Genomic DNA, 18,775 nt, shown 5'->3' with positions numbered 1-18,775 from the left:
TTCCTGATCTTAGAGGAAAAGCTTTCAGCTTTTAACCATTAGTATAAAGTTAGCTGTGGATTTGTCATATATGGCTTTTATTATGTTGAAGTTCATTCATTCCATGCCTAATTTGTTGAGTTTTTTAAATTATAAAATGATGGAGAATTTTGTCAGATGCTTTTGTTTTGGTATGTATTTAGATGATTGTATAATTTTATTCTTTGTTTTTAATGTGGTATATCATGTTTATTGATTTACCTATGTTGGACCATCCTTGCATCTCAGGGATAAATCCCACTAGGTCATGCATATGACACTTTGAATGTACTGTTGAATTTAGTTTACTAGTAGGTTATTGAGAAATTTTACATCCATGTTCATCAGGGCCTGTGATTTTTTTTCTTGTAGTGTTCTTGTCTGGCTTTGTTATTAGGGTAAAGCCAGCCTCATAAAATGAGTTTGAAGTATTTTCTTTTCTTTAATTTTTTGGAAGAGTTTGGGGAGAATTGGCATTAATTCTCCTTTTAAAGTCTAATAGAATTCATCATGAAGCTGTCTGGTCCTGGACCTTTTCTGTTGGGAGGTTTTGTTTACTGATTTAATCTCTTTACTAGTTCTAGGTCTGTTAGGATTTTGTATTTCATCATCATTCAGTTTTGGTAAATTTTAAGTTTCTAGAAATTTATTTATATTATGCAGTTTGTTAGCATATAATTTTTATAGTAGTCTCATAATTTTTTGTATTTCTGAACTATCATTTATAATGGCTCCTCTTTAATTATAATTTTATTTATTCAAGTTGTCTCTCTTTTTTTTTTCTTAGTATTCTAAGTTAACTAAAATAGATATTAAAATACTCACAATTCTGCCTCTCTTTCCCTCCCCCACCACATTTGTTTCAGGAAGACAGAGAGACTGGGGCTCAGATTCTTAAAACCAGGGAGATACTATTCCTGATATTGTATAAATTTCAATACTATTTTTACTTTTGGGAAAAGAACAACCAAAGACAAAAACTTTTAGCACCTAAATACACAAAGTATGGTCTATGGACCAGCAGAATCAGCATCACTTGGGAGCTTGCTAGAAGTTGTTTTAGTATGTTTTCTATTGCTTGTAAGAGAATACTCAAAACTGCATAATTTATAAAGAAAAAAATTATTTCTTATGGAGGCTGAGAAATCCAAGGTCAAGAGGCCACATCTGGTGAGGCCTCCATGCTTGTGGGGACTCTCTGCAGAGTCACAAGGCTACAGAGGGCATCACATGGTGAGGGGACTGAGCATGCTAGCCGAGGTCTCTCTTCCTTTTTTCATAAAGCCACCAGTCCCATTCCTATTCTAGTCCATTAATTTATTAATTTATTAATCCACTAATCTGTGAATGGATTAACCCATTCAAAAAGGCAGAGCCCTCATGACCAATCACCTTTTAAAAGCCCTGCCTCTCAGTACTGCTGCATTAAGGATTAAGTTTTAACATGAATTTTGGAGGGGACAAACATTCAAACCGTAGCCAAAATGAAGGCCCTTCATCTACAGACTAAAGCTATGTAATCAGTATCTACATTTTAATAAGATCTCTAAGTGATTTTTATACACCTTAACATTTGAGATATGGGAATGCTAAAGGTCACCTGATTACTCTGAGTATCAAGGCTTTATAATTTTTTTGCTTGTAGAAATTCTGAGTTATACTACCCTATTTTGGGTTGCTAATTTACTTCTCTACCAAGGGAATAGGGACTTTTTTTCTTATTTACCATTTTGCATTGCCCCATACTAGAATTTATAAAACTTTGGTGCATGTTAGCATATGAGGAGATTCATTTATTTATTTTTAAAGAATAATTGGTCCCTTCCCCTACAATCTGAAGCTACTGGATTAGGGTTAGGGCATCCATATGTTTAACACACTCCCTATTCAACTAAGTGTTAAAACTTGATAAGCCTAACTTCATTTGAAGTGTACATAAACGTGTATAATGAAATATTTATGAAACACACTAGTTTTAATGATTAAATAACATGGTAATAATATGAATTTAGTATCCTTTTGTATCTTCTATTTTAATGATTGTCAATTTAAATTATAATAACATCAGGGAATTAACTTTACCCAAAAAATCTGAATGAATTACATATACATAGAAATACTGAGATGTTTTTGGTAGAGGAGCTTAATAACTTAATTTTGAGGCTTTTGGGAAGAAAGGTGGTGAAAATTTATTAGGACATGTTGTTACCATAAAACAGCACATCCTGGTGATGACTCATCAAAAATGCCTCTCAGCTGGGCATGGTGGCTCACGCCTGTAATCCCAGCACTTCAGGATCATGAGATCAAGAAATCAAGACCATCCTGGCCAATAAGGTGAAACCCAGTCTCTACTAAAAATACAAAAGTTAACGGGGCATGGTGTCGCACGCCTGTAGTCCCAGCTAATCTGGAGGCTGAGGGAGGAGAATCGCTTGAGCCTGGGAGGTGGAGACTGCAGTGAGCTGGGATAGCACCACTGCAGTCCAGCCTGGTGACAGAGTGAGACTCCTTCTCAAAAAAAAAAGCCTCCTTTTGTACCTTTATAACTCTTTATGCAGAGGGGTGGGCCTAATTTGGAAATAGACAGTAATGGACTAATTTTTTTTTCATTGAAGTATAATTTATAGACAATAAATTATACAGATATAACACATCTGGTTTAATTGCCTTAGATGAGTTTATATATCTGAATACTGACTTTGCAAATGTAGCCTATGTCTGTGACCCAGGAAGTTTACTTGTGCCACTTTCAGGCAAAGGTTTCCTGATTTCTAACACCATAGATTAGTTTTGCCTGTTTTGGGGCTTCATACAACTAGAAACATACTGTATGCATTATTTTGTGTCTGGCTTCTTTTATTAAATACAATGTGTTTTATATTTATTCATGTTGTTTCCTATAACAGTTCATGATTTTTTGATTGCTGATTAGTATTTCTTTTTTTTAATTTTTTAATTTTTATTTTTTATTATATTTAAGTTCTGGGATATATCAACAGAATGTGCAGTTTTGTTACATAGGTATACAAATGCCAGGGTGATTTGCTGCACCCATCAACCTGTCACCTACGTTGGGAATTTCTCCTAATGCTATTCCTAGGCCCCCACCCCCTGACAGGCCCTGGTGTGTGATATTACCCTCCCTGGGTCCATGTGTTCTCATTGTTCAACTCCCACTTATGAGTGAGAACATGCGGTGTTTGATTTTCTGTTCTTGGAATAGTTTGCCGAGAATGGTGATTCCCAGCTTCATCTATGTCCCTGCAAAGGACATGAACTCATCCTTTTTTATGGCTGCATAGTATTCCATGGTGTATATGTGCCACATTTTCTTAATCCAGTCTATCGTTGATGGACATTTGGGTTGGTTCCAAGTCTTTGCCATTGTGAATAGTGCTGCAATAAACATATGTGTGCATATGTCCCTACAGTAGAATGATTTATAATCCTGGGATTGCTGGGTCAAATGGTATTTCTAGTTCTAGATCCTTGAGGAATCACCACACTGTCTTCCACAATGGTTGAACTAATTTACACTCCCACCAACAGTGTAAAAGCATTCCGATTTCTCCACATCCTCTCCAGCATCTGTTGTTTCTTGACTTTTTAATGATTGTCATTCTAACTGGCATGAGATGGTATCTCATTGTGGTTTTGATTTGTATTTCTCTAATGACCAGTAATGATGAGCTTTTTTCATATGCTTGTTGGCTGCATAAATGTCTTCTTTTGAGAAATGTCTGCTCTTATCCTTTGTCCACTTTTTGATGGGGTTTTTTTTTTCTTGTAAATTTGTTTAAGTTCTATGTAGATTCTGGATATTAGCCCTTTGTCAGTTGGATAGATGGATAGATTTCAAAAATTTTCTCCCATTCTGATGGTAGTTTCTTTTGCTGTGCAGAAGCTCTTTAGTTTAATTAGATCCCATTTGTCAATTTTTGCATTTGTTGCCATTGCTTTTGGTATTTTAGACATGAAGTCTTAGCCCATGCTTATGTCCTGAATGGTATTGCCTAGGTTTTCTTCTGGGATTTTTATGGTTTAAGGTCTTATGTTTAAGTCTTTAATCTATCTTGAGTTGATTTTTGTATATGGTGTAAGGAAGGGGTCCAGTTTCACTTTTCTGCATAAGGCTAGCTAGTTTTCCCAACACCATTTATTAATAGGGAATCTTTTCCCTGTTGCTTGTTTTTCTCAGGTTTGTCAAAGATAAGATCGTTGTAAGTATGTGGTTTTATTTCTGAGGCCTCCGTTCTGTTCCATTGGTCTATATATCTGTTTTGGTACCCGTACCATGCTGTTTTGGTTACTGTAGCCTCGTAGTATAGTTTGGAGTCAGGTAGCATGATGCCTCCAGCTTTGTTCTTTTTGCTTAGGATTGTCTTGGTTATGTGGGCTCTTTTTTGGTTCTATATGAAGTTTAAAGTAGTTTTTTCCAGTTCTGTGAAGAAAAGCAATGGGCAGTGTGGCCATTTTCATGATACTGATTCTTCCTTTCCATGAGTATGGACTGTTTTCCCATTTGTTTGTGTCCTCTCTTATTTCCTTGAGCAGTGGTTTGTAGTTCTTCTTGAAGAGGTCCTTCCCTTGTAAGTTGTATTCCTAGGTATTTTATTCTCTTTGTAGCAATAGTGAATGGGAGTTCACTCATGATTTGGCTGTCTGGATTTTTTTTTTTTTTTTTGAGATAGAGTCTTGCCCTGTCACCCAGGCTGGAGTGCAGTGGTGTGATCTCAGCTCCCTGCAACCTCTGCTTCCCTGGTTCAAGCATTTCTCCTGCCTCAGCCTCCCCAGTAGCTGGGATTACAGGCAACTGCCACCACACCAGACTTTTTTTTTTTTTTTTTTTGTATTTTTAGTAGAGATGGGTTTCACCATGTTGGTCAGGCTGGTCTTGAACTCCTGACCTCGTGATCCGCCGACCTCTGCCTCCCAAAGCGCTGGGATTATTGGCTCTCTGTTTGTCTATTATTGGTGTATGGGAATACTTGTGCTTTTTGCACATTGATTTTGTACCCTGAGACTTTGCTGAAGTGCTTACCAGCTTAAGAAGATTTTGGGCTGAGACAATGGGGTTTTCTAAATATACAATCTTGTCATCTGCAAACTGAGAAAATTCGACTTCCTCTCTTCCTATTTGAATACCCAATATTTCTTTCTCTTGCCTGATTGCCCTGGCCAGAAGTTCCAATACTATGTTGAAAAGGAATGGTGAGAGAGGGCATCCTTGTCTTGTGACGGTTTTCAAAGGGAATGCTTCCAGTTTTTGCCTATTCAGTATGATATTGGCTGTGGGTTTGTCATAAATAGCTCTTACTATTTTAAGATACGTTCCATCGATACCTAGCTTATGGGGAGTTTTTAGCATGAAGGGGTGTTGAATTTTGTTGAAGGCCTTTTCTGCACCTATTGAGATAATCATGTGGTTTTTGACATTGTTGCTGTTTATGTGATGAATCACATTTATTGATTTGCATATGTTGAACCAGCCTTGCATCCCAGGGATGAACCTGACTTGATTGTGGTGGATAAGGTTTTTGATGTGCTGCTGGATTCGGTTTGCCAGTATTTTATTGAGGATTTTTGCGTCGATGTTCATCAGGGATATTTGCCTGAAATTTTCTTTTTTTGTTGTGTCTCTGCCAGGTTTTGGTATAAGGATGATGCTGGCCTCATAAAATGAGTTAGGGAGGATTCCCTCTTTTTCTATTGTTTGGAATAATTTCAGAAGGAATGATACCAGCTCCTCTTTTTACCTCTGGCAGAATTTGGCTGTAAATCCATCTGGTCCTGGACTTTTTTGGTTGGTAGGCTATTAATTACTGCCTCAATTTCAGAACTTGTTATTGCTCTATTCAGGGATTCAACTTTTTCCTGGTTTAGACATGGGAGGGTGTATGTGTCCAGGAATTTATCCATTTATTCTAGATTTTCTAGTTTATTTGCGTAGACATGTTTATAGTAGTCTCTGATGGTAGTTTGTATTTCTGTGAGATCAGTGGTGATATCCCCTATATCATTTTTTATTGCATCTATTTGATTCTTCTCTCTTTTCTTCTTTATTAGGCTTGCTAGCAGTCTGTCTATTTTGTTGATCTTTTCAAAAAACCAGCTCCTGGATTCATTGATTTTTTGAAGGGTTTTTCGTGTCTCTATTTTCTTCAGTTTTGCTCTGATCTTAGTTATTTCTTGTCTTCTGCTAGCTTTTGAATTTGTTTCTTCGTAGTGTCCATGGTCTTTACAATTTTGTATGTTTTTGCAGTGGTTGCTACCAGTTTTTCCTTGCCATGTTTAGTGCTTCCTTCAGGAGCTCTTGTAAGGCAGACCTGATGGTGATAAAATCTCTCAGCATTTGCTTGTCTCTAAAGGATTTTATTTCTCCTTAGCTTATGAAGCTTAGTTTGGCTGGATATGAAATTCTGGGTTGAAAATTCTTTTCTTTAAGAATGTTGAATATTGGCCCCCGCTCTCTTCTGGCTTAGAGGGTTTCTGCTGAGAGATTCACTGTTAGTCTGATGGGCTTCTGTTTATGGGTAACCTGACCTTTCTCTCTGGCTGCCCTTAACATTTTTTTCTTCATTTCAACCTTGGTGAATCTGACAATTATGTGTCTTGGGGTTGCTCTTCTCGAGGAGTATCTTTGTGGTGTTCTCTGTATTTCCTTAATTTGAATGTTGGCCTGTCTTGCTAGGTTGGGGAAGTTCTCCTGGAAAATATCCTGAAGTGTGTTTTCCAACTTGGTTCCATTCTCCCTGTCACTTTCAGGTACATCAATCAAATATAGATTTGGTCTTTTCACATATTCCCATATTTCTTGGAGGCTTTATTCATTCCTTTTTATTCTTTTTTCTCTAATCTTTTATTTCTTTTTTCTCTAAAGTCTTTTCACTTTATTTCATTAAGTTGATCTTCAATTTCTGATATCCTTTCTTCTGCTTGATTGATTCAGCTATTGATACTTGTTTATGCTTCATGAAGTTCTCGTGCTGTGTTTTTCAGCTCCATCAGGTCATTTATATTCTTCTCTAAACTGGTTATTCTAGTTATCAATTCATCTAACCTTTTTTCAAGGTTCTTAGCTTCCTTACATTGGGTTAGAACATGCTCCTTTAGCTTGAAGGAGTTTGTTATTACCCACCTTCTGAAGCCTACTTCTGTCAATTCGTCAAACTCATTCTCTGCGCAGTTTTGTTCCCTTGCTGGTGAGGAGTTGTGATCCTTTGGAGGAGAAGAGGTGTTCTGGTTCTTGGAATTTTCAGCCTTTTTGCACTGGTTTCTCCCCATCTTTGTGGATTTATCTGCCTTTGGTCTTTGATGTTGGTGACCTTCAGATGGGGTCCTTGAGTGGACGTGCTATTCCTTTCTGTTTGTTAGTTTTCCTTCTGACAGTCAGGAAACTGTCTGCTGCAGGTCCACTGGAGTTTGCTGGAGGTCCATTCCACATCCTGTTTGCCTGGGTATCACCAGTAGAGTCTGCAGAACAGCAAAGATTGCTGCCTGTTCTTTCCCCTTTCCAGGGAAGCTTTGTCCCAGAGGGGCACCTGCCAGATGCCAGCCAGAGCTCTTCTCTATGAGGTGTCTGTCGGTCCCTACTGGGGACCCAGGATAAACGGGCGTCAGGGACCCACGTGAGGAGGCAGTCCGACCCTTAGCAGAGCTCGAACGCTGTGCTGGCATATCCACTGATCTCTTCAGAGCTGTCAGGCAGGGAGATTTAAGTCTGCTGAAGCTGTGCCCACAGCTGCCCTTCGCCCAGGTGCTCTGTCCAGGGAGATGGGAGTTTTATCTATAAGTTCCTGACTGGCGCTGCTGCCTTATTTTCAGAGATTCCCTGCCCAGAGCTGCGGAGTAGTATTTCATTGTATGAATATATCACACAACTTGTATATTTATTGTCCTGTTGATAGCATTTGGGTTATTTTTAGTTTGGAATTATTATGAATAAAACTACTGTAAACATTGCTAAAGTCTTTTGCTGTGGACACACAATTTCATTTCTCTAGATTACATATCTAGCAGAAAAATCATTGGCCATAGTTTAACCTTATAAGAAACTTTACCTAACAGTTCTCTAAAGTGATTACATCTGTTTTCAATCTCACCAACAATGTATGAATTCCAATTTCTTCACATATACATGTAAACATTGGATATTATGTCTTGTAATTTTAGCTATTTTTGTAGGTGTGAAATCATACCTTACTGTGGTTTTACTGTGCATTTCCCTGATGGCTAGTGATGATGAGTACTATTTTATGTGCTTATTGGCCATTTCTGTATCTTCTGTAATATGTCTGTTCAAGACCTTTTACTCATTTAAAAAATTGTGTTGTTTTTCTTTTTATTATCTATATGTTTTCTGATATGAGTCATTTGTCAGAAATATTTAATGCAAACATTGGCTTGCATTCTTAAATGGTGTCTTTTAAGGAATGGAAATGTTTAATTTTGATGAAATCTCATGCACTTATTTTAAAACTGCTAGTGGTTTTTGTGTCCTGAGAAATATTCATCTTAATCCAAACTTGTGAAGATACTCTCTTATGTTTTTTCTTTGAAGACTTATAGTTTTAGTTTTTACATCTAGATCTATGTTCCATTTAATTTTCTTATGTGAAATGAGGTAGGAGTCCAGGTTCATTTTATTGCATGTGTTTATTCAGTTGATTCAGCAATGTTTGTTGAAAAGACTTTCCTTTTCTATCCAACTACTTTGACATTTTTGTTGAAAATCAATCGACCATGTGAGTGTGGGTCTGTTACCGAAACTCTATTGTGTTCTGTTCTATGCCTATCTTTATGTCAATATAGTACCATGCTTTCTTGATTTCTGCAGCTTATAGTAAGTTGCTATGGTTTGGATGTTTGCCCCCTCTGAAACTCATGTTGAAACTTAATCTCCAGTGTAAAGGTACTGGGAGGTGGGTCCTTTAAGAGGTGATTGGGTCATGAGGGTTCTGTTCTCACTGTTAGATACATCCTTATCATGGGTTAGTTGATTAGTGGGTTACCATGGGAGTGGGTTAGTTATCAGGAAAGTAGTTCTGTTGTAAAAAGCCAGGTAGGTTCTCTCTCCTGAGCCCCCTCACCATGTGGTACCCTGCACCACATTGAGACTCTGCAGAAAACCCCCACCAGCTGTAAGGTCCTCACCAGATTTCGCCCTTAGACTTTGGACGTTCCAGCCTTCAGAACTATAAAAAATAAATGTATTTTCTTTATAAATTACTCCATCTCAGGTATTGAGTTATAACAACAGAAAGCAGACTGACATAAGTCAGTATCAGTTAATATCAGTTCTCCAACTTTGTTATTAAGAGAGTTCTTTTTCAAGACTGTTCCAATTCAAAATCATTTGCATTTTATATCTGTTTTAGGATATTTGTTAATTTAAAAAATTGGGATTTTGTTAAATCTATAGACCATATGCGGAGGGTGGACATGTTAATAATATTGAGTCTTTTAATTCTGAATATGGATCTCTCCATTTATTTGGTTTCTTTAATTTTGCAATGTTTCAGTACAGAGGTCTTTCCATATTTCATTAGCTTTATTTCCACATTTATAATACTTTTGATACTATTGAAAATGGTATTTTTTTCCCAATAAAGAAACCATTAATCTTGTGTATTGTGACCTTGCTAAATTCGCTTTGTTCTACTATTGTTTTTGTAGATTCCACTTTCTATGTAGATTATCATGTTTTCCATAAAAAATGATGGTTTTATTTTTTCCTTTATAATCTTTACATGTTTTATTTCTCATTTGTGCCCATGGCTGTAGCTAGAACTATCCTCGTACATTTTTGAATAGAAATGGTATGAGAATGTATCCTTAGCTACTTACTGATTTAAGAAGGAAAGAATTTAGTATTTCACAACTCAATGTGATGTTATATGTAGATTTTTTTATAGACAGCATTCACATTCATAGGTTAAGTTCTACTCTTAGTTTGCTGAAAGTTTTATCATAAATGAGTGTTAAATTTTGTTAGGAACTTTTGATGCTCTACCCATAAATTGAGATGTTCATGTGATTTTTTTTCTAGTCTCTTACCATAGTACATTATATAAGTTGAATTTTGAGTGTTAAACCAATCTTGCATCTCTCTAATAAATCCCACATGGTCATGATATTTTAAATTATATTGCTAGATTTAATTAGCTAGTATTTTGTTTTAGATTTTTATATCCTTGTTCATAAAGAATAATGGAAAATTTACTTGTATGCTAAATCAATGGACTGTAATTTTCTTACTTTGTAATATCTTTGTCTAGGTTTTCTTTTAATTAGGGCTATGTTGGCCTCATAATAAAAATTGGGGGGAGTTCACTTATCCTTTATTTTCACTTAATTCCACCGAAACAAATAGTTTTATTTTATTTTTTTCCCTTGACTCTTTTGTAGAAATTGTTGGAAGAAATTACTGGTGAAGCTATCTGGACCAGGAGTTTTCTTTGTGTGAATGTTTTTGATTAATAATTTAACTTCTTTAACAAATAATTGGACCAATTTCAATAAATAGTGTTTTTCAAAGACTTTGTTCATTTTGCCTGTCCACTTACCCTTTTAATGTTTATACAATCTGTAGTGGTGCTTTCTATTTGAATACTGACTTAGGCAATTATTTATGTTTTCTCTGTTGTTTCTTGGTTATAATTACTAAGGCATATCAGTATATTTATTTGTCCAAAGAATTAACTTTTTAATTATTTATTTTTTAATTGTCTTTCAAATTTATATTTCATAGTTTTTTATACCTTTTCTACTTTTTTTCTACTTTTTTATTGTACTTTTTCTAGCTTCTTAAGGTGGAAGCTTAGATATTGGTTTCTTTTTTTTAATATATGCTTTTAAAGCTCAAAATTTCTCTGTAAGTGCTGCTTTAGCTGTATCATGAAATATTTGATTTAAAAAATTATTCAGTTTGAAATATTTAAAAACTTTTCCTTTGACTTTTTAAAACTCATGGATTATTTAGAAGTATGTTGCTTAATTTCAAAGTATTTTAGGAATTTCACTTCTGAAAATCTGTAGGACAACTACAGATCCTACAGATAATAGAAAGATGATAAGTGGACAGGTGAAATAGCCAAAGTCCTAGAAAAATACTATTTATTGAAACTGGTCCAATTATCTATTAATAAGTTACATTTGTAATAAAAAGCATTTCTGCAAAACTTCATATCCAGATGCCATCACCAATATTTTCTAATTAAATGCCCTTTGGTCAAGGAACATAATCTGTATGGTTTCAATTTTTTGAAATCTGAAACTTGTTCTCTCTCCAGCGTATTGTGTTTTTGGTGACTGTTTCATAGGCATTACAAAACAATGTGTCTTCTTCTGTTGTTAGTTGGAGTGTTTTGTAAATAATAACTAGGTGAAGCTGGTTAATAATAGTGTTGTCCAAACCTTCTGTTCCACTACTAATTTTTTCTGTTCTAATTAAATAATACTGAGGACTGGATATTAAAACTTCACATTATTTTTAATGTGTCTCTGCTTATTTTTTTTCATTTTTTGTTTCATATATTTAGAAGCTTTAATATTAGATGTCTACACATTTAGGATTTTTATCTCTTTCTGATTGAATGCTCAGTTTATTACCAGAAAATTTCTGTCTAAAATTCTTACTGCTGTCCCTCTGTAGGTAATGTATCACTTTTCCTCTGGCCACTTTTAGGAATTTTATATTTTATTTTGATTTTCAGTTGATTGAATATGATATATGTAGGCATGATTTACTTTGTGTCTCGCTTGGGGTTTGCTGAAGTTCTTTGATCTGAGAATTGGCGGCTTTCATTAATTCGGAAAACTTTTGGCCATGTCTTTTCAAATATTTCTTCATTCTCTCCTTTTCACCAGAAAAATTTACTTATATGCTAAATCAAGATCACTTGATATTGTTCCATAAGTTCTAGATGCTCTATCCCTTTTGTCATGTTTTTATGCCTTGGGGTTTCATTTTTTGATAATTTCTGTTGACTTATCTTCAAGTTTACTTATCTTTTCCTCCAATGGATGGAGGTAAACCCGTTGCATAAACCATTTTCTGATGTTTGTTTAATTGCAAGCATTTTTCTTTGTATCTTTTTGTATAGTTTTCATCTGCCTTCTGAAATTTCCCACATCTTTGTACATGTTTTCCATCTTATTCACTAGATCCTTTAATGTATTTATCACTGCCATTTTGCAAACACTTTTTGCTACTTCTGATATTTAGATAATCTTTGGATCTGCTTATGGTGTTTTTCTCCTGATCAGGAATAAAAATTTCTTGCTTCTTTTCAAGTCTTGGCCACTGTTTTATATTTGAGGAAGTCTCTGGGTACCTGGATAGGAAGAGGGACAGACTCTCTCTAGGCTGTTCTATACTGTTTCCAACTTTCTGTGGACTACTTATCTACTCCGTATATTTAGTTAAGGCTCACCAGAAGGAACTGCTGAATGAAGGAATGCTTGTTGCGTGGCAGAGACTCCTCAGATTTCCAATCTGTTACACCAGCTTTGAGTGATTTTTTACATGCTGTGGCAAATTCCTTCTCATCAGTATTCCCTTTCTGCCAGAGATTAAAGCAGTTGTGAATCATTTCTATATGATGAAGGGTTAATAACTTCTGGAATTTGGTTCTTTTAGGTTTCTTTAAATTATTTCATTTCTGCTGGGCTTAAAAAGCATATGAATTTGTACTTTATCTGGTATGTACTCATTGTTGTGAATGACAGTCTCTTGCAACTTTCTACATTCTAACCAGAAATGAAGTTCTTGGACTTATTTTAGATGGTGTATGAAAACTATGTAACTGAGTGTTTATGAATTAAATAAAACAGGTCTTAATGTTTATAATTACATCTTATTTTAAAAATTAAATTCCATCAGCTGTATCTTAGAAATATTTTCACTAAATACTCTTTGAGTGTCCCTTAAATACAAACCCACATTTAAAAGAAAAATGTTTGCTAATATTCAGATAGTAAAAGGAATGAGATAAGGTTCTACAGGCTACGCCCAAAGGATAAATTTGAGTAAATATTTTGCAAAAAGCTCAAATTTTAGAAAATGTGTATACTTTTCTGAAGACAATTAAGAATTAAGGTTTATCATGGTCTTTAGCCACTATTCATTGTCCTCCTGCATTAATATATTTAACATTTGGCTGTTTTAAACAGATTTAAGTTAATTCTAATAGTCACAAAATTAGCTGTACTTCAATTGGCTCTTGTTTCAAAATATAAATGTATAATGGCTAGATGTTGACTTTAATTAATATATTTAACTTGCCTTTTTTTTCCCCTAGGAGTCCTAAAACCAAAATATTAGAACGAAAACAGAAACATGGCTCACTATATTACATTTCTCTGCATGGTTTTGGTGCTGCTTCTTCAGAATTCTGTGTTAGCCGAAGATGGGGAAGTAAGATCAAGTAAGAACTATCAGCATTGTCCTTTTTTGTTATCAACAAATTAATCTGGAAATTAAACTAGGGGAGTTCAAGTAATGGTTTTAAGGATCTCATTCTTACTGTCTTTGATTCTATAACTCCCTAAAATAAATGAATTACTATGTTACTCATTAACTGAGAAGAAAAGCTTCCCTCAGAGATAATTTTGAGATGACTCTATGGCAATAGTTTATTCAATGAACACATCAAGCTTTGGAACAAACAGTCTGGTATTGAGTCCATGTTCAGCCACTTTTGAGCTGCATGATAGGAAGATGAGAAAGCCTTCTAGATTGGTTATCAGGACTGAATGAGATAATGCATGTCAAAGGCTTAGCACAGTACATCTCAGTGAATGTTATTATTGCTTGTAGGAAAGCTTGCCTATAGAGATAAAGAGCTATATTAATTATAGTTCTGTTACCCAGACTATCATTTAGAGATATCACACTTTTTTTTTAAAAAAAGTTTGCGTATGTTCACATTTTAAAACTCATAAGCATCCTACTATAAATTAACTAAGGTCTCTATAAAAGTTAAATGAGATGGTTTGACAATTTGATTCAACTTGGCTTAAAATTTATTAATACAATAATATTTAAAGCTTGCTTAACACTTTTATAGTTTAATTCATGCAATCACTGTATAATGTGGATGCCCTTTCCTTTGTTTTTTCTTGGGTGGGAAAAGGGATTTTAATAAGTTAAGGGGCTTACCTAGCATCATACAGCTTGTGAGGGCAGTAACTAGTATTTGAACCATGTTTTTGCTCTTCAATCCCATTTCTTTTCTATGATGTCATTCATCTCTCTAAGGAAGAGGTTCTCAGGACGGATATTATGTCTAGGGCTTATAAATGGCATTATTTGCTTGTATGCCCATGCTCTTGACTAACTTTACAGTTATGAAATACATGCTCTGTGGCCCTGTGACAGGGAGAAGGGTAGGAAGGGCCAAGAATAACCCTCTTAGAGTGAAAACCACTGAATCAGGTGGCACACAAACACTAACAACTTCAGACAACGAGTCTCAGTATTTAGGAAGGGCCACCATTGAAAAGCTCTGCCAACAAGCTTTTCTATCCTTTCGTCTCCCCGCAAAAAAAACACAAAAAACAAAAAACAATAAAAGCATAACCCTTTAATCCTAGTCCATCCAGCTTCCAAGCTTCCAAAAATAACAGAAAAATTGCATTCCCTTGGGTTAGGAAGTTTGCCTCTGGACAGAACTCCATTTCTGCTGTCCCTACCTTGACCTCTGGCAGTGGCCGCCATGGCAGAGGTTGTTGGAATTGTGTCCCTTACACCTTCTGAGGATACTACCACCTGCAGTAGAACACTTTAGGAATAATGTCATAATCACAGACACATTTTTGAGACAAATCCATATTTTGGCAATTCTTTTTATTTTTGGAACTTCTTGACTGCTATAAATTTAGGAGGGGATGGCAACCTAACTGTAGAAGGTCAGGACAGGTTTTATGATAAAGCTGACAGGCGATCAGAGATCTGAAACAAGAGTATTAGTCAGGTGAAGAGGAAGACATTCTAATAAAAGGGAAGAGCAACTGCAAAGGCCCAGAGCTGGGAGACTAACACAGACTAAAAGATAAACTGGTTCGTTGGGGCAATTCCAATAGTTTGGAATGGCTAACAGAATGCGCAGAAAAGAACAGCTATATTTGTCTTCTTCTCTAACTTCTGTTCTTAAAGCAGCAGTAATAGTTATTATTTATAGCCCGTATGATAATGAGATAATTTTATATTCATGCTTTGTTTTACATTTAGCATGTTAGCATTTGTAACAGGGGAAGTCTTTTTCTTTCCACAACTGCTTATAACTTGTTCAAATGTAACTTGCACCAAAGATGGTATTTTTTTTTCCCCAAAAGGACCTTAGGATGTGTTGACCACATGTGTTTCCTGGTATCTTGAAACAAGAATCTCTATCTCTACTAAGCAAGGAATAGCTTTATACCTTTAACCATAGATTGTTAGTACAAGCTAATGCTCTGACATTATTCACTGAATATGAGACATCAGACCTTTAGAAACTCATCTTGGATATAATGCAAGAGTTGATTCATTGGGTGATCTTGGTTCATTTAACTTTTATCAACTATTAATATATCAAAGATGAAATTTTATTAGCTAGCTAAGTCCTGGAGTTGGTAGAAAATTTGTTTTTAATTTTTTTCTCCCTATTCACTGGCTTATATTTTTGTAATATTTCAGGTTAGCATTAAGCTAAACATATTTCACTGACAATTTAAAATAAGCAATGATATTAGTGTACAGCTGAAACTCATATATTTAAAATCTCTCCCTTTTTGCTTTTTATATAAAAGATGTGCTATGATGGTTTTCTTTTGCACTTAGGTTGTCGTACTGCTCCGACAGATTTAGTTTTCATCTTAGATGGCTCTTATAGTGTTGGCCCAGAAAACTTCGAAATAGTGAAAAAGTGGCTCGTCAATATCACAAAAAACTTTGACATAGGGCCGAAGTTTATTCAAGTTGGAGTGGTTCAATATAGTGACTACCCTGTGCTGGAGATTCCTCTCGGAAGCTATGATTCAGGAGAACATTTGACGGCAGCAGTGGAATCCATACTCTACTTAGGAGGAAACACAAGGACAGGGAAGGCCATCCAGTTTGCGCTCGATTACCTTTTTGCCAAGTCCTCACGATTTCTGACTAAGATAGCAGTGGTACTTACGGATGGCAAATCCCAAGATGACGTCAAGGATGCAGCTCAAGCAGCAAGAGATAGTAAGATAACATTATTTGCTATTGGTGTTGGTTCAGAAACAGAAGATGCCGAACTTAGAGCTATTGCCAACAAGCCTTCGTCTACTTATGTGTTTTATGTGGAAGACTATATTGCAATATCCAAAATAAGGGAAGTGATGAAGCAGAAACTTTGTGAAGGTAAGCCTTAAAATGCCTTAATATAATTTGGAAGCAATTAATAATTGTGCTTTTTACATTTTGATATAATTTCTTCATTAACACTGGTGTAAATTGTTATATTTAATGTCAATTATAATGTTACAACATTTATAATGTTATAAATGTTATATTTATACTGTGAGCATAAATTTTTTGTGTTGTATGTATTTAGGATAAATTTTGGTTTTTAGAAATAATTTACAAATCTATGTATGGAAAATACAATATTTTGTAACGTTTATTATTTTTCCTTTCAATTATAACATGTCTATTGTAGAAACTGTAGAAAAAGGCACAAAGAATAAAAATATATATAAATCACACATAATCATATCACCCCTGTTAATGAGTTTTTCTGTACTTTACATTCTAGTTTTTTTCCTTTTTTCCCCAGTGTGTTATAGTTTATCCTTCTGCCTAAATCAAGATACTATTGCATATATAATTTCATACTTTATTTTTGTATTATATACTCTTGTGTATACAATTTTTATACTCTATTCACAGGATAGCAGACAATTTCCTACTGTAATTTATTTAAAATTTTTCCTGTTTTTGTACATTTAGTTTATTTCTAAGTTTTGCTAATATAAATGACAAAAATGAATATTCTTGTACATAATTCTGAGCTAGAATTTCATTATTTCTTCAGAAAAAAGCTTCAAATTACTGACATTTTTAAAGTTGGGGGAAAACGTTAAAATTGCACTTTAAAAAGCTTAACTTCCCTTTCACAGAACATTTGAAAATAACAGTTTATTAATTATGTTTATATCATTTCATAAAATCTAACTTCATGTTCATGATAACTGCATGGTATGGGAGGGTCCCAGTTTTGGTAAATATTAATCCTATTAGGGCATAGATATGCTAATATTCAGATTATTTTAGGGGAGAGTAATTTTTTGTATCTCTTATTTTTAATATTATAGGCATTTAGTGTACCATATTAAAGTAATATTCATATAAAGTGAATATTAGTTTGTCTACAAAAACTCCCAAAGTGGGTGGCTTCACATTTGACAAAAAAATCCTGTGTGTTTATGAGTTAGGAAACAAATTATATCATTAATTCCTCTGTTTTCTTCATATTTGCTTGTGCGATATGGTAGAGAAAAACATTTTTAAATTTTCATATTTAAGAGAATATAGAAAATTAAACGTCTTCTTCCATGAAACTTTAAATAAAGGTACTGTAATAAGTACAAATCACCACCATAGTTCTTCTTTTTATGAATCTCTAGTAGTTAGATTTTGTTGACATTTATCATACTGAACAGGCCAATGGGATTTAAATTTTTAATATGTGGTCATATTAGTTAGAATTCTTTGATTTTGAAGCCAGGTATATTTCATTCTTAAAACAGACTTTTCCTGTAGAAATTTCACTTATCATTCATTTTTATCTTTAAATATAAATGTAACTGATAAAATGTTTGTTCAATATTTGCTTCAGAGACTTTTTCTGTGGATCTGTATTTTGGTAAATGCATTCTATTTTAATGATTCTAACTACACATGAAAGAGTAGATGTGCTTAGAAGAGTTAAACACTCTTTTAGCTAAAATGTATCATCTATAAACACAATCAAAATTGAAATCTTGCCAAATATATTTTCATCCACACTCAAAAAGATATAAATAATTTATGTGTCTAATCAGTTCACATCTGTTGCACAATAGCCATCTTTTAAAATCTTTTTGAAAATGCACTTATGGAATTTATATGGATGTTTTCTGCACTCGACTTTTTTTTTTTTTTTTTTTTTTTTTTTTTTTTTGAGGCAGAGTCTCGCTCTGTCACCCAGGCTGGAGTGCAGTGGTGCAATCTCGGCTCACTTCAAACTCCGCCTCCCGGGTTCATGCCATTCTCCTGCCTCAGCCTCCCGAGTAGCTGGGACTACAGGCGCCCACCACTACGCCCGGCTAATTTTTTCTATTTTTTAGTAGAGAACGGGTTTCACCGTGTTAGCCAGGATGAATCTCTATCTCCTGACCTCATGATCCGCCCGCCTCAGCCTCCCAAAGTGCTGGGATTACAGGCGTGAGCCACCGCACCCAGCCTGCACTTGACTTTTTATACTGTATTAGAGTATGATTAATGCATTAAACTAAAACATTGCTATATTACAACAGCCACAAACCATGTAATCTGTATTTGAATCATTTGATAAATTCACATGCTTTTTCTTTGACACATACTTAACTTCTATGTTGAAGTGTTAGCATGTAGGATGACCATTTCCTAATACTGTTTATTTTTGTACTCTGCTGTAGTTGAATCACAAGAAAATATTATTGAGTTAAATAATATTTACCACAGTTTATTCCATCTTTATGGACCTATTATTTCTCTGGA

General features: G+C 34.7%; 1 protein-coding gene across 1 annotated transcript in view; it reads left to right on the top strand.

Moving 5' to 3' along the window:
• The window catches only part of COL21A1 (collagen type XXI alpha 1 chain), a 189,281-nt gene that overhangs the window by 51,930 nt on the left and 118,576 nt on the right, over positions 1-18,775 (top strand). Inside the window, exons 2-3 of the mRNA XM_063707669.1 lie at positions 13,323-13,448; positions 15,845-16,396. Coding sequence (XP_063563739.1) covers positions 13,361-13,448; positions 15,845-16,396 — 640 coding nt within the window. The 5' untranslated portion in view covers positions 13,323-13,360. The remainder of the gene's footprint in view (positions 1-13,322; positions 13,449-15,844; positions 16,397-18,775) is intronic.

Source organism: Gorilla gorilla, chromosome 5 (assembly GCF_029281585.2).
Source record: "Gorilla gorilla gorilla isolate KB3781 chromosome 5, NHGRI_mGorGor1-v2.1_pri, whole genome shotgun sequence".
Taxonomy (NCBI): Eukaryota; Metazoa; Chordata; class Mammalia; order Primates; family Hominidae; genus Gorilla; species Gorilla gorilla.
This window is presented reverse-complemented; position numbering and strand designations above follow the sequence as displayed.